At 45.8% G+C, this 16,177-nt stretch overlaps 1 protein-coding gene across 2 annotated transcripts in view; it reads right to left on the bottom strand.

Moving 5' to 3' along the window:
• The window catches only part of LOC140212879 (uncharacterized), a 77,605-nt gene that overhangs the window by 17,070 nt on the left and 44,358 nt on the right, over window positions 1-16,177 (bottom strand). For both annotated transcript variants that reach the window (XR_011889853.1, XM_072284011.1), the window contains exon 3: window positions 12,727-12,756. Coding sequence is in view for 1 of the 2 variants with exons in the window: in XM_072284011.1 (XP_072140112.1) it covers window positions 12,727-12,756 (30 nt within the window). In the remaining variant the exon portion in view is untranslated. The remainder of the gene's footprint in view (window positions 1-12,726; window positions 12,757-16,177) is intronic.

Genomic DNA, 16,177 nt, shown 5'->3' on the forward strand with positions numbered 1-16,177 from the left:
TTTTTGACAGATCGCTGTTTAGTTTCACAGTTAGCGAAAGTAATGATTCATCCGAGAGGGCAACAGTCGTATCGTCTACGTAAAATATAGGTAGGGTATAATTAAGGCAGTCAGGTAAATCATTTATATAAATGGAAAATAATAGTGGACATAAAATCAAGCCCTGAGGCATTCCTTCGTTAATAATTTTGCTTTCGGAGAAAGCTCCGCCTGCGTACACTTTTAATTCACGATTAAATAGAAATTTTTTTCATAAATTAACAGCTGGACCAGAAGTGCTAACAGACTCCAGTTTAGTAAGGGAAACTTTGTGGTTCATTGTATCAAAGGCTTTAGTAAAGTCTAAAAAGGGAAGATAACCAAGTGCACATTGTTCACAGTCGAATAGAGTAGTCTTCAGTAATTTTTTTGTTGATGCCGTTTCATTTACAATTAATTTCAATTAGCAATTTTTAATTACTGTCCTGAGTGTCATGCTGTCAATGAATAATTTGCTGGAAATTGAAAGAAATATAAGCCGGTATGTTCTCAGCCAGGTAAAAGGCTCATATCCGTTGCATTGGGGTGATGTTGAAGATACCCCTGGGATTGAAAATTAATCCTATGTCCCCCACTACGGCGTGCCCCATAATGAAGTCGTGGCTCTCACACGTAAATCCCCAGAATTCAATCCAAATCAATTCTCAACCAGGTACTTCTGCTCGTTTATTTTTGTCAGGCAGTTAAAGAAAGCCCGCAAAATACCACGTGACTAACCGTTTGGCAGCATAAAAAATTAGCGCCTTCAAACAATCGCCATGGCGATTCGTGGCGTGGCTGGCGATTTGTCTAGAGCGCCGCGCCTCCGACAGCGCGGTGCCTTGGCGTTAAGGGTAGAGTGCCCATAACTTGTGGGTGATACGTAGTGTAAAGGCTGCGCCCACTAACTCTCGTAGACCGTAGTCTCAAAGCCTGCAAAGCGCGAAAAAGTGTTTTTCCACGTGCTTTTGCGGGCTTCTTTCAGGCTTGAAAAAAATTTCGATGGAGATTTTTCGATCAGAATTTTCCATTATGACCTACACTTCTCTAATTAAAATTTGTGCTCTGACTACATTATTTGAGAAGGTTAATAATTAATCATAACAATTTATGCAATTAGTCAAATACAACCAAAGTATGACTTGTTGAAAGCAACGGCCCACAGCACAGCCTTGGTTCTATTCAGCGAGGTGGCACTCACACATGTTCAAGTTTAACACAAGGTACGCGAAGTCACCGTGTGTAATATATACAGCTTGCAAATGGCTAGAGTGACAGTTACGCACAAATAGCTGCTAAAACACGACAAATAGCCACCATGAATCAATTATGAAGATTGCCTCAAATGTAAAAAAAAAGAAGGTTGGACTGAGGGCGGCATTTTTTGTTGAAAAGCACAGGAATCTGGAAATATATATACTTCCAAGATTTGAATGTTCTACTTCAGCAGTGCTTTCAAACATGTTATCCTTTTCATTGTTAATGATAATAAAACACTGTGGTTTTCGCCGCCGGAACGACTCCAAATTAATTCAACCTAATTGAATACTATCGATACTCTCCTTTTGTATTCATCGAGGTAAAACGAATTAAATTCACCCACCGGTTATTAACTCCGTCGTTACGGCACCAATACTCTTCCTTATTTACCTGAATTAAACCATTAATACGGACGATAAATTTCATCATCACATATAACCATATATTGCTCCGTACTTGTTGATGGAAGAGAAATTAAAAAAATAATTATCTAGGCTTCCTTTCGTGAGAGAATTAGCAGTTGTGCCAGTGTGTTGGCCTTTCTTGAAGGATAAAAGAAAGCGTTCAATTTCAAAGACCTTTGTTAGGATAGGCAGACGCAGTCCTGTATATTGACACGCATCCTTTTTTATCTTTCTCCGGTTAGTTCAATGGCTAACAAATGGTAAATGTTAAGTGAGCGCACGACGCGCCCGCTTGTATTGCAAGTTTCTCGAAATATTGATGGTTCTATCCATTGTCTGGCTTTCGCCGCACCTTGTGCAATCTGACTGCATGCTTGACGCAAATTCTGTATTATTTTCTGGAAGATCTGCGGGCACCAGTGCTTACTCCGGAACCTTCAATGACTCATGTATAAAAGCCAACGCGCTTGACCCACACATCAAATTTACGGCAATCGTCTTCTGTGTTCGCCGCTATCACTGTGCTTTGAGTGAAGCCTCTTTTTCTGGGCACAGCCTCGCCCTATAAAGAGTTAGATTTGCCATTCACAATCACCACTGTGCAAAATCTGGTGGAGGGTCTACGCGTTCATGTACCGGCCACCTTAGATAAGGCGTGATCAAAGACCGGACCATGAATATAACACCAACGTCGTTCCGGACAATCTAGCAAGCCGCAGGCTACAAAAACTGCCCCCGTAACAAGGACTTCTACCTCAGACAACCGAGAAAATCGTGGCTAAGTCATTAAGCCCAGCGTGTTCCATCGTGCTGGAACAGCCCAGGGTGTGACCTAACTTCAGTGGATCCTAATTTGAAGACCTGGATAACTGGCCGGAAGTATAGTAAAGGGTCAATCATTGACCAACTCCAGGTCCTGCGACAAACTGCGGCATGTGTACTTGGCCTTGGGTGAAGCCGCCAGGACCTGGTTTGAGAACCGCCAATCGACCCTGACTGCATGGGACGATGTTCTACAAAGGCTTCCTGCAGACGTTCACGTGCGTCCTGCGCAAAGTGCGAGTCGAAGCTCTACTGGAACCCTGCATGCACTTGCTGAAAAAGAACACCGCGGTCTTTACGGAGGAGATGACTCGCCTCTACTGCCACCCGACTCCGACATGCCTCTAGAAAAGAAAGTTTGGTTCTTGATATGGGGTGTGAAAGAACAACTATTCGCCGAATAGATACGGAACCCGCCCAAGGCGGTCGTAGAATTTGTTTCCGATGCCATAGCCATTGAGAATATGCTTGATATGCAGACAAAGGAATATAAACACCGAAAACTTAGCGAAAACTATAACGATATTGAAGCACTCGGCAGCCGCTACTTGCAAGAGACCATCAGAGCGGTGATTCGCGAGTCACTGCCGAAGCTCTTTCCAACATCACAGCCTCAAGTGGCCTCAGTCGCCACCATCGTCACTGAAGAGGTTGAGCGATAACTGGAACTTCCTGAGTTGCAACTATAGAATCACCATAGCGCCACCGGGAAGCGATGAGCTGCGCCACGGTCGGCCGTCCTCATGGTTCCCCTCTGCAACCGCGCCAAGCCCCCGTAACACCGTAATTAAGTCGTCCAGCACCGCCGCCACCAGCACCGCGGCCCGTCCGCTCGCTATTTAGCATACACTGGACAACCTCCTCCCTCGGCTTTCACCGCGGTGAAGCCGGCCATGTCTACCACCGATGCCTGTACCGTGACTTGCGACTGCAAGGGTTCACCGTGAATGAACCACGCCACAGCAAGGTGAGCGGCCACGGGATATGACCGACTACATCGCCGGAACGCAATGGAGTCCCTGACGTCCGGGCCGTTCTCCGTCAGCCGGCCGCTACCTGCCACCACAGCGCCGACCATACGCTGGCCCTGCTCGCGGCCATTCCATCAGTCCAAATCCGGAAAACTAAAGACAGGAACTGATGGAGGTGTGGTTGCTGTTCGTCAAACTGTCGAAGATCCCCCGCCACCGACAAAGACGCTGGAAAGACTATCTCGACGACATATCAACGAGACGCGACCATCCCGACGAAGCGTGGAAGCAAAGAATACAACGACAAAAGAGTTGACGACAGGGCATTTCAGCCACTGGTCAGCACAATACAGCTGCGCCCCAACCTTGACGTGCTCCTGGACGACCACGTAGTCGCCGCTTTAATGTACACAGGAGCTTACTGATCCATCCCATGTGGACCTCTCACGCCCAGTTGAAAAAAGTTAGGATTACGTGGGAAGGCAGTCTAATTCGGACCGCTGCAGGACACCTGAAAGCACCGACTGATATCTCCACGGCAAGAATTACCATTCATGACCGGACCTACCCTGCCACCTTCGTTATACTCCGACAGTGTTCACGAGACGTCATTCTCGTCATGGACTTCCTGAGCCAACACGGCGCAATCATCGACCTCACGTCGAAATCGATAACGCTATTCGAAGATGAAGCGGTACGGTCGGAGAGCTCTCATAGTCACCATGCCTGGCGAGTGCTCGAAGATCAAGTTAGCATCCTGCCCTCGCTCAAGCATTCTCATTTCCGTCGGCACCGGAATACCCGCAGACGTAGAAGGCGTCACCGAGGGCGACCATCGTGTACTGCTCGAGCGTGAAATTTGTGTCGCAAAAGGGATCGCTCGACTGCACGGAGGAAAAGTGAAAGTGATGCGGGCAAGCCTCAGCCAGGAGCTCAAGCACATCAACAAGGGCACGGCGATCACATATATTGAGGAAACTGCAGAAAGAAGCAATGCGTTTGTTCTCTCAGATTCTGCGCATCTTCCTCGACTACCACATTTCACGAACCAGATTTTGACATAAATCAAAGCATCAGTAAGCAGCAACAGCTTCAGTGACGAGACAACGACTAGTTTTCGACGGCATCGAGGATTCGGCAAACACCATTTGCAAAGCATCGCATAATAACCGAAGAGTGTGCTCGACCACTCCGCCAGAAACCTTAGCGTGTTTTGTCGCGAGAATGTGAAGCTATAGGGTAATGATTCCAAGAAATGCTGCATAACATCATCCAGCCGTCTAACAGCACGTGGGAATCTCCTTTAGCATTGCTGGAGGAAAACCACGGAACCCTACGTTTCTGCGTCGATTATAGTCGACTGAACAAGATCACAAAGGAGGATGTATATGCCTTCCACGGGTAGGCGACGTATTGTATCGGCTCTGCAACACTGAATAGTTCTTGTCGACGTATCTCAAGACAGCCTACCAGAAAATAGAAGTTGACGAGAGGGATCGCAAGAAGACCACCTTCATCAGGCCATTTCTGCCTGTACGAATTTAACGTGATGCCATTCAGACTGTGCTCGGCGCCTTTAACGTCAAACCGCGCGATGGACATGGTGTCAGTTGAGGTTTGTGTGGCAGACCTGTCTTGTATACCTGGGTGACGTCGTCGTGTTTGCTGACAATTGCGACAATTAGCTTTGGCGGAATGAGACAATATTATAGACTATGACGTCATCGGAACCCGCTATGAAGGCCAGAAAGTGCTGTTTCGCATATGAAGAACTTCTCTTCCTAAGGTACGTCATCAGCAAGCCTGGAGTTCATTCCGACTCACTGAAAAGGTTGCCATCGCTAAGTTGCTGCGGCCCTTCAACAACAAGGGGGTTCGCATTTTCCTTGGACTGTGCGTCTATTACAGGGGCTTTGTAAGTGACTTATTGAGAATTAGGGAGCCATAACCGATCTCGCGAAATCCTACGTTTACTTTAATTGGGAAACACGGCACGAACACGGCAGGAAATGGCAAACATGGCAGGAAGACACATTTCAAGAGCTGAAACTGCAGCCACCACCGGTGCTTTCACACTTGGACGAAGACGCGGAGGCGGAAATCCACACCGACGCAAGTAGCGTAGGCCTCGGAGCCGTGCTTGTTTAAAGGACGGATGAAGTACAAAGCGTAATAGCTTACGCTAGCCAGTCACTGTCGAAAGCGGAAGCGAATTATTGTAATGCGGTGAAGGAGTGCTTCGCGGTAGTTTGTGCTACGGCAAAATTTCGGCCTTATTGATATGGCAGGCACTTCAATGTGGTAAACAACCACGACGCCTTGTGTTGGCTGGCAAACTCAAAAGATCCTTCCGGTCGCAAGCACGATGTAGTCTCAGACTCCAGGAATTCGATGTCATCATAGTATATAATTGCGGACGGAAGCATTCAGATGCCGACTGCCTGTCGCGCGTCGCTACCAACCTGCCACCGCAAGGCGAATCGGATGACGACGCCTTCCTAGGAACGATAGGCGCAGACGTCTTTGCCATGCAGTAGCGAGCAGGTCCAGAGCTAACAAGTTTTGCGTAGTACTTGGAAGACAAGAATGACTTTGCCCCAAGGGTTGTTAATGGCATATTGCCTTTGTTCTTGTGAAAGGGGGTGCTTGTGAAAAAGAACTTTTCCCCAGCCCCCACAAAATACTCCTCATTGTTCCCGCAGCAGTTCGGTCAGAAGTCCTGAACGCCGTGCCGAATCATCTGACAGCCAGGTACCTCGGGCTTTCCCGTACACTCGCACGAGTACGAAAGAAGTATTATTGGCCACGCCTGACCGCCGAAGTCGCACGTTACGTCAAAACATACCACGACTGTCAACGACGTAATACACTGCAAACAAGGACAGCGGCATTACTAGAGCCAATCGAGCCTGCTTTGACGATCGTTTCAGCAGATTGGGTTGGATTGACGGATGGATTCAGCATCCGGAATTAAGTGGACCATGGTGGCGACGGTCTACCTCACCCCCTTTGCTTACATGGACGCTCTGCCGAAAGGCAGTGCAGCCGAAGTGGTGAAATCTTTGGTCGAGAACATCCTGCTCTTATATGGTGCACCAGTAGTCCTGATCACCGACAGGGGAACGGCCTTCAGAAGAGCGCTCACCTAAGCCATTCTGCAATACAGCCAGAGAAGCCACAGGATTACAACTGCCTACACCCGAAGGCGAATGGTCATACAGAATGGCTGAACAAGACCCTCGCCGACAAGCTAGCAATGTGCGTCGACGTCGCGCACAGGACGTGGGATGTCGTCCTGCCGTACTTTACCTTCGCTTATAACACAGCAGTGCAAGAAACAACAAAAATCACATCGATCAAGCTGGTTTACGGAAGGAACGTGACGACGGATCTCGACGCCATGCTGCCACATGTCACGGACGAAGAGAATGTCGACGTCACCGTCTATCTACAGCCGCGGAAGAAGCCCGACAACTCGGCCTCATGCGCATCAAGAATCAGCAGAGGACCGACAGCCAGCAGTACAACCTTCGGTAACGCTACGTGGAATACCGGCCTGGCGGCCGTGTTTGGGTCCGCACTCCAATACGCCGATGAAAACTTAGCGAAAATCTTTTAGGAAGCTAATTCGAACCCTACAAGATCATCCTACGTTTTTCGCACTGGACTGTGAGGTCGTGCCGGATGACATATCGCAATGAAAGTGGCGCCCCGCAGGACCTGAAGTTGTCCACGTGATGCGTCTTAAGCCTTTCTCCGCCCGTTGATAAAATTTTGAACTTCGTATCTGTGTTTTTTTGTTGCTTCTTTGTTTTCTTTATTATGCGTCGTTTTGTTTTCCCCTCCGTATCTGGCTGCAGCATCGGGACTGTGCTTTTTAAGAGGAGGGCATCGATACGTGTCTTATATCGCTCTACAATTTTCTCATTGACAGTTTTCATTTAATTATAATATTTGAGAAGTTGGTTAATTAATTAAGACTAATTATCTAATTAGGCGGAATGAAAGAAAATTGAGTGTCTCCAAGCAACGGCAAACAACATTACCTTTGTTCTGTCTAGCCACCTGCTATTTGCATATATTTTTTAATGCGGAGGTAAATGCCTCGGGGCATACAGTGGTATGGGATAGGGGTGAATAAGGATGATTAAATGAATGAAAAAGAGTTGCTGATCTAATCAAGTCCAAGAGGGATCGATAATGTGGGCCCTGCGTCAAAGCGGTGTAATCACTCGGATTACGCGGCGAAAGTCCCGCTGCGGCGAGGTGTCGCAGCCTCGTCGGTTTCAGTGCAGGGAAAACCCACAGCAGGTGGTGGATGTGGGCTTCAGCATTTCACGACCTGCAGAGTGGACACTCAGGGCTAGGATATAACAGGCGAAAGTGCGGCCACTTCCGAGTCACGGCAGGAGGGAGCGCCACCCCGACCCGGACCCGCAAGACCGCGGGGGAGGTTTACTGCACACGGAGGTATGAGAGCACGTGTGCGGCGCCGGAGGTGCTTCTTTTTTGTTAAAAGGAGGGTGGTATCATCTAGGTGAAAGCGCTGAGGCAGTGACGATGGAGAGGTGGCTAGATGGGTCGTAGAATCCGCACGGCTTTGGAAGTTTAGAAGGTCGCGTGGGATCCACTCGATAGATATTGGCTACGGGATGCGTGCCGCCAGAAGATGAATCTATTGAGATATTTCAGGGCTGTGACCGACGCGTCGCAGAAGCCGCGTCGCCTGGAGGGCATCAGTGCGGATGTCGATACGGGCCGTGGCGACCATGGGAAAGGCGGCCACAGAGCACAACGCTTCTCGGACATCTGCTCAGCACAAAAGGAGGAAGGAGGCTCTTAGATTTGAAACCGGGTCGTCTTATTAAGGACAGGTGCGCAAGGACAATAAATTGCAGTGGTTGTTTCACAGTCTCGAATGTTTGCATCAACGTAAAGCACGATGGAGCCAAGCGGCAGGTGGGCATCTTGAGCCATAAGTCGGTCACGAAGCGACGCCGCCGCATGAGTTGATGTCGGGCGACGTATATCAGTTGGCTTCTTATCGCTCAGCTGTACAAAACTCCAGGGAGGAAGAACTGGCGATGGTGGTGGAAGAAGGGAGTACGAAAAAGTGTAAGCCCTGAGAGCACACGTTGCGTGTGAAAGGCTGGCCTTAAGCCTGCGAGCATCACGCCGCTGCTGCAGCAGCTCATCTAGCGTGTTCAGCTGTGCATTTTCTTGGAGAGCCACGATCGGAGTGATGAGGGGAAGGCAAGTGATGACCCCATTGCCTCGCGTTTAACAGCTTCAAGGCGATCACATTGTGCCCTCGTCAAATGATGGAATTGGGCTTGATAAACAAGGAATGGTTGCACTACCGCCTTCACCAACTGTCGTGCAACATATGAGCGGGCGCGGCCCCTTTTAGAAACAATGCGCCTAATCAGACCCAACGTCTGAATTGCCTGCTTTTTAGCGCTGGAGAGCCATGCAGTTCAGTTTCCAGACTCGTGTAGCGTCAGAACCAGAATTTTTAAAGTTGGACATTGTTGAAGTGGGGTTCCGGATAGATGAAGACGAATGGGTGTTGCAGAGAGTTTACACCGGCCCCAGCGATTGGCGACTGACATGTAAGCAGATTTGCTGACGGAAAGCCTAAGGCCGACCGAAGAAGGGTAAGTCGAGGTGATATCTAAAGCTGATTGAAGGGCAGCGGCTTGAGTCTGCAGGTCATGATGAGTGCTCCATACCGTGATGTCATCAGCGTACAACAAGAACTTTATGTCGGGTACATCGTGTAAGCGCCATGCAAACGGGATGAAAGCAATATTGTATAATCCGGGTGTTAATACCGATCCCTGGGGTACGCAGCGAAGAGGGACAAATAAGCCGACGGACCAGTGAGGCGAATTGCAAAATATCGGTCTTCAAGGAAAGATTTGACAAAATTCCGTACCCTAGGGGAGGAAATGCAGCATGTCATTGCATATTTTTTAGCTCTGGCTAAATTTAGCTGGGACACCCTGTATATTCGCAATTAGGTGGATATTGCAGTTACGTAATTGATGTCGTGCAGCAAAAAGGTCAAATTTCTTCGCGCAACGATCTTCCTCTTGCTTAAGTACTGGTTAATCCAGAAGTTATCAAACTGAAACGGCAGTGCACATCGGCTCATTAGGATCCGCCCCAAGCAAGCCTAAAAGCGCCATTGAATCAGGTTAAAATAGTACTATCAGCTCATTCATTCCGCATGCTCATACATCTGCTATCATTGTTTCATCGTTGAAAATGATTTCTGATTGAAGTTCTCTTTCCTCAGCCCGGCACATCGCAAGCCTGTTCCTCCTTAACAATTACCATTATTATTCATTTAAGTGCGCAGCCTATGTTTCACCGCCTGCTTGATATCTCGGCACACCGATTCAACGTTCACAAGCTACGCTCACGTGGGTCTGCAAAATATGGTTATCGTTGCAGATATTTTTAAAGCAGCTAATTAACTGAACAACCTTCTCTGCGCATCATCATCATCAAGCGCCTCTATTGTCATTTTTAGAACATTTATATAATCTCACAATTTAATTTGAAGACATGTAACATGTTTTTTTCATACTCTGCATATCCCACGCTTTCTGCCATACTCCTTTATTTATTTGTTTATTTATTTATGCAATACTGCGGACTCATGGCCCAGGTAGGGTGGTCAATACAAATACAAAAGAAATGGAAAAGAAACAGCAACGAAAAAAAATAACAGTAATACAAGCTCAGAAAGGTTACTTCACAGTCTGATCACTTGCTTTGATAAGGCAGTTCCATTGAATAATGGTTTTCGGGAAATAAGGAAACTTAAATAGGTCTGTGCGGGCAAAATATGGGGTTAGGGCATTCTCGTTGTGGTGTCGGGTGGGCCTGCTAGTTAAGGGTGATAAATATGTACATGCATGTAACGTTAGTTTGTTTTCCAAGAGCTGGCAAAGAAATTCTAATCTAAACTTTTGCCTTCGTGCCTGTAATAGGCGAATTCCGTTTGCTTGCATTAAATCCGAAGGGGAGTCTAATGATGAAAATTAATTAAAAACAAACGTAACGGCCTTTCTTTGAATACGTTCAAGACAATGAATGTTGCGCTTAGTATGAGGATCCCTCATAATGCACGCATATTCCAGTCTTGGCCGCACAAGAGCAGTATAGCAGAGCAGCTTAACATTAGTGGGACCAATTTTAAGTTAATGTTTAAGGACACAAAGCTTGCGGAATGCAGATGAACAAACATTATCAATATAAAGATGCCAAGACAGGTTTGAAGTGAGTGTCCACACCGAGATATTTATATCAACTTACTTCTTGTAATGGCCCTAATATGTAAATATATATGAGAGCGGATTTTTTTGGCGAGTTATGGAAGGCAGGCACATTTGCTCGTGTTAAGGGTCATTCCCCTTTTTACTCACCATTGATGTATACTGCCCAGACTAGTGTGGAGATCGTTCTATTCAATAGTGGAACTAATTTCTTTAAATAAGACACAATCATCAGCAAACAATCTTATTTCTGCACCAGGGCGAACAACAACAATATCATTAATATACAATATAAAGAGCTTAGAGCCTTACACGCTGCCCTGATGTACACCAGACATCACCGAAAGACAGCCCGAGTATTGACCCGCTACATCAACGTATTGTTTGCGATTACTCAAGTAGGCTGAAATAAGACAACAGGTGTTTGTGGAATGCCTATTGTTTCAAGTTTGAAAATGAGTTTACGAAGAGGAACTTTATCGAAGGCTTTACAAAAATCCAAGAAAAGCATGTCTATCCTACCGTGCCTATCGAGGGTCAATGCCAGAGAGTGAAATAATGTGAAGAGTTGATTTACGGTTGATAATCCTTTCCGAAATCCACACTGATATTTGGTCAATATGCAGCGTCCCTCGAGGATGTTTGTTATACTAGTAGCTATGATAAGTTCAATAATTTTACAGCATTGCGAAGTTAGTGAAATAGGATGGTGATTTCCTATTGTTAGGCCGTCTCCCTTTTTAATGATGGGTACAATTTGGGCTGTCCGCCAATCACTGCGTAGTTGTGAAGTGAGCAAAGAAGTGCGAAATATAATAACCAAAAATTTAGCAAGAGGTAAACGTGGGAATACGTTTGGGTTATTGGCACGACCGCACGATGTTTTGGTTTTCAAATGCAGTAGCATAGGGACCACTCCAGGACAAGAAATTATGGGTGCATCTGCACGTGAGAAGACTGTGGTGTTATATGCACAGTTTAAAATGGAAGTGTTAAACACGCTCTGGAAGTATTCATTGAAATGCTCGGAAATGGCTCTCTGATCCGTTACGTAGATCCTCTCGACTAACATATGTGATACCGGTGTTTTCTTTTCGCCGATATTATTTCAAAATTTACTAGGGTCGCCTTTGATAAAGTTAGGCAAGGAAGTGCTGAAGTAATACTCCCTAGAGCTGCGCACAGGTTGAGCGAGATTGTTTTGCGCATCATAAATCAAATCCGCCGGTGCCTGTCGTTTTTAATCACTTAAATTTTCGTTTCATTTGACTAATGGTGCGAGTTATCCAAGGCGTTTGCTTGTTTCTGTTTTCGGGCTTGGTTAGAACAAAGTTATCTAAGCAGAAACGGCATATTTCTTTGAACCATGTCCAGAGTACACTGACATCTGCATCATCAAAATCGGTAAGACATGTTTCGCTATGTTTATTCATGCCTACAATGTTAGCGCTTCCATGACTTCGTCTTTAAAGTGACGAAGTAATGGATTTTTATGGGTGGTTACTGGAACAAGAGCAAAGGCAACGCATACGATGTTGTGATCAGAGAGACCTTGTCCTACTTCCACAGTGTATTGAGATAAATTGCGGTTAAAAACACAAGATCCAATTTGCAGGTGGAATCGCCCTGTACTCGCGTTGGTACGTGAACTGCTTGTAACAGGTCATGCGTAAGCATAATGTCAATAACTATGTTAACATGTTTTAAGGTCTTAATGCCAGCATCAAGGCGCTCCCAGCTGGGTGGGGAGGAGGGTGATGGGATTTGTTGGGCATTTCAAGTAATAAAGTGAAGACTTGGGAGAAATTCTCTGCGTATACCAGTTTTGAGTAATACATCTTCAATTCCTCGTCTGACGAAAGCCATGGCTCTTTCAGTTCAATACTGTCCACTATATTTAAAATGTAAAAAAAAATTGACTATCATGCACAAACATCGCGGAAAACAAAAAATATAATAACCTACCTTCTGGAATCTTCGATGAAGGGGAGACTCCTTAAATAAAAATGGAACGTCAATTATGAATTATACCCCAAGTTGTGATCAACAGTGGTTTATTCCTTACTACATAGAGTAAAACGTTTTTTTTCTGTTTCAATTTCAACCCGCTAGTCGTCTGTTAAAGTCGTTTGTTTTCAGGGACATCATATTTTGAGTGCAGAAAGACAGGATTTGCCACACAGTAAAGGGAATCGATGCTCATAAATTAGGTTATGAGATAGAAGAAAAAAAAACAAGATGTATAAAATGGAAACGATGATAACCATGCCAAGTTCTGGTTGGTTAGCCTGCATAATAGAATGCTGTGGCATAAGAATAAAGCACAGAAGGGGTGTAGACAACTTAGCGTTAACCGGAAAGTTTATAGCGCTGATAAATATACTATCCTTACTTATTGCAGCTGTGTACTAATTTGCTGTCGCAATTGATGGATCGCCTTTCAGGCGAAACAGCGACTTTATTTATTCATTCATTTTGATTTATTCGGTCCTTCAAATGCAGGATTAAAAGGTATCACATTAGGGGCGGCATATAGCTGTACAATAACGTCACTGATGTGCTTGAATTCAGCGGAATGGGCTAGTTGCGCGACGGCACATCGGAGACGATCGTAGCTCTTGGTTGTACGTACGAAAAATTTCCCGGCGATTACGACACTCCTTTATGCAAAATTGGTTGCGTTGATGAGCGTCGAGTGGTACAAGTTACGAAAGAGACAAAGCCGGTAAGTTTCGCGTGTAGATTCCCACTTCGGAAGGTTAGCTCGCAATTTAAATGTAGTGACAATAGAATGAAATTGCATATAGGAAAAAAAAAAGTGTTACTACATGGTTCTGTAGGAATTCAATAGCTCTTGGTAAGTTCGGCTGACGCGGATCCTTAATCGGTGCATAAGTATTATAGTCTTGGATTTAATAGTGTTCAATGAGGTAAAATTCGTTGTGGCCGGGCGGCAAGACGCAAGTCGTATCATTAGACCCTCTAGTGATATGATTTCGTGATATGAGACCATGTGATATTATCAGACCAACGTACTTACACGTGTATTCTGCAATCGTTGGAGCACTGCCGATAAAATGACCTCGCGATATATAGTTTAGCTTATGAATTGTTTTGTCGAGTTCTCGCATGGTATTTTAGAATGCAAGTATCAGGCCCTAACCAAAGGCCACAGAACCTTGCTCGCAAGAATGTGAGCAGAACTTTGATGAGGAGGCAACAAATCAAGGCAGAATCCACCTCCCAATTATCCTCGATGGTATTGCGACAAGCATTCACGCAATGTAGCGGCACATGGTATTGCTGAAGTCACATTTATCTAAAATTTGTAGCTTGGTCATTATGAGACTTCCGCTCCTCCGGTTATACGCGACGAGCACTCTCGATGGTATCGGCCTACTTTTCTATGGCATTAACTTGCTAAGATTACCCATGAGCACGGTGACATAACGGTGACTGTACGATGCAGTCAGAGTTTAACGCAATAATTACTAGAGCGAACTCTGGCGCTAGTGCCTACGGGAGCGGTAATGTGAGCGGTTGTACCAAGAAGGCAATTATGAAAAGTACATGGATTTGCCTAAACGTCGTCCTTTCGGCTTCAAACGGCTTTTTCAACTCGTGCTTTTCAAGATTGTACTGCGTAATAAATTATTAGATAAACATGATTAACATTGTCCGACGGCAGGATTCGAACACATGAACTCTAGCGCAGAAGCCTGATATTGAAACCATTGCCCTACTGATGCATGTATCGGCAAGCAAATGAAACGTCCTTATGAATTTATTGCGGGCATGCCAGTGCCTTGAGAGGCTTGGCGCGTTTCGATTTGGCCACCTGGACAAGCTCATTTGTTGCAATTAATAGTAATTGTACGTGTTCGCGGCGTCTTGCGCACATAGAAGAGCATAGATTGCACTGAAATTTACGACAATAAGATTTATATAGCGTAATATACAAAGCCACAACAACGTCCGACTCCACAAGCCCGAAGATCAGAGAAATCCACGTACTTCCCATCATTCCCATGGTGGTACCACAACTGCAGCGCCAAAGTTTCCTGTAGTAATTGTTGTATGAAACTCTATGGATGCAGTGACTGCAACGAAGTAACAAAGAAGGACTGACGTCGATGGAATGACAAAAATGATATGACGACAATTAAATGATGATTTTGAAATGATGTCGGTAAAATGACGAAAGCGTGACGATGACGGCATGTGAACGATGTGATGGAGTTGGATGAATGACGACGATGGCGTGACCACGACACAACGACGACTGTACGACGATGAATGCCTGACAACGACTGTTTCACGATGACGCAATGATGATGATGAAATGATAATGGCGGTATAATCACGATTCAATGACGACCGTATGATTACAATAAAATAACAAAGAAAGAATGACGTCGATTGAATCAATACCTTATGACGGCGGCGTGACGACCATGTGATGATTTTCCTGAAGTGATGACGTAGGTAATATGCCAGCGTGATGACTAAGGCACCAGAAGAGTGGTAGACGACGACTGTGTGACAAGAATGGCACGACGACGTTTGCATAACAAGCCTCGGATGATGAAGTTCGAATGAAGACGATGAAAGGACCGATGAAACGACCATGACGGTATGACGCGGAATGCACGACGACTCCAAGATGACAATGGTGTGACGGCAACGGCATGAGGGTAGTCGGATCACAGTTAAGTAGGGTTTCATGGTGCGAAAGCCACGGAGGCTACGATGCACCATCGGATGACAACGTTGGAACGATCACGATGCAATGACCACAGTGGCACACAATTTCGGGCACCTACACGGTCGCGCAAGCTATTAGACAGCTTGGTCGCTGGGTCGGTGTAAAACGTGTTACGACGACCTGACAAGAGTCGGATGAAAAAGCTGAAATGACGACAGTGCAGCGACCACGACGGCATGAGGCGATGATATGACAACGAATGCATGACGACTGTATGACGATGACGGTGTGATGACGATAGCATAGCGATAGTCGGATGAGAAAGCTCGAATCACGACGATGCGATGACCACGGAGCCACCATGACGAGAGCACATACATACTAAGTAGCCTAAGCTGTTGGGCCACTGAGTCCGCGTAGAAGTCGTTACGGCGATGGAACGACTACGATGGCATTACAATCACAAGAACATACCTAGTGGCCCAAGCTGGAAGGCAACTTAGGCCCCTGCGTTGGCGTAGCAGGCTAGCTAGTTATCTATCAGATAGATAGATAGATAGATAGATAGATAGATAGATAGATAGATAGATAGATAGATAGATAGATAGATAGATAGATAGATAGATAGATAGATAGATAGATAGATAGATAGATAGATAGATAGATAGATAGATAGATAGGCTGTGAACGCGAGAAGTAGGCAAATAATGC

This window comes from Dermacentor andersoni, chromosome 8 (genome assembly GCF_023375885.2).
Source record: "Dermacentor andersoni chromosome 8, qqDerAnde1_hic_scaffold, whole genome shotgun sequence".
Taxonomy (NCBI): domain Eukaryota; kingdom Metazoa; phylum Arthropoda; class Arachnida; order Ixodida; family Ixodidae; genus Dermacentor; species Dermacentor andersoni.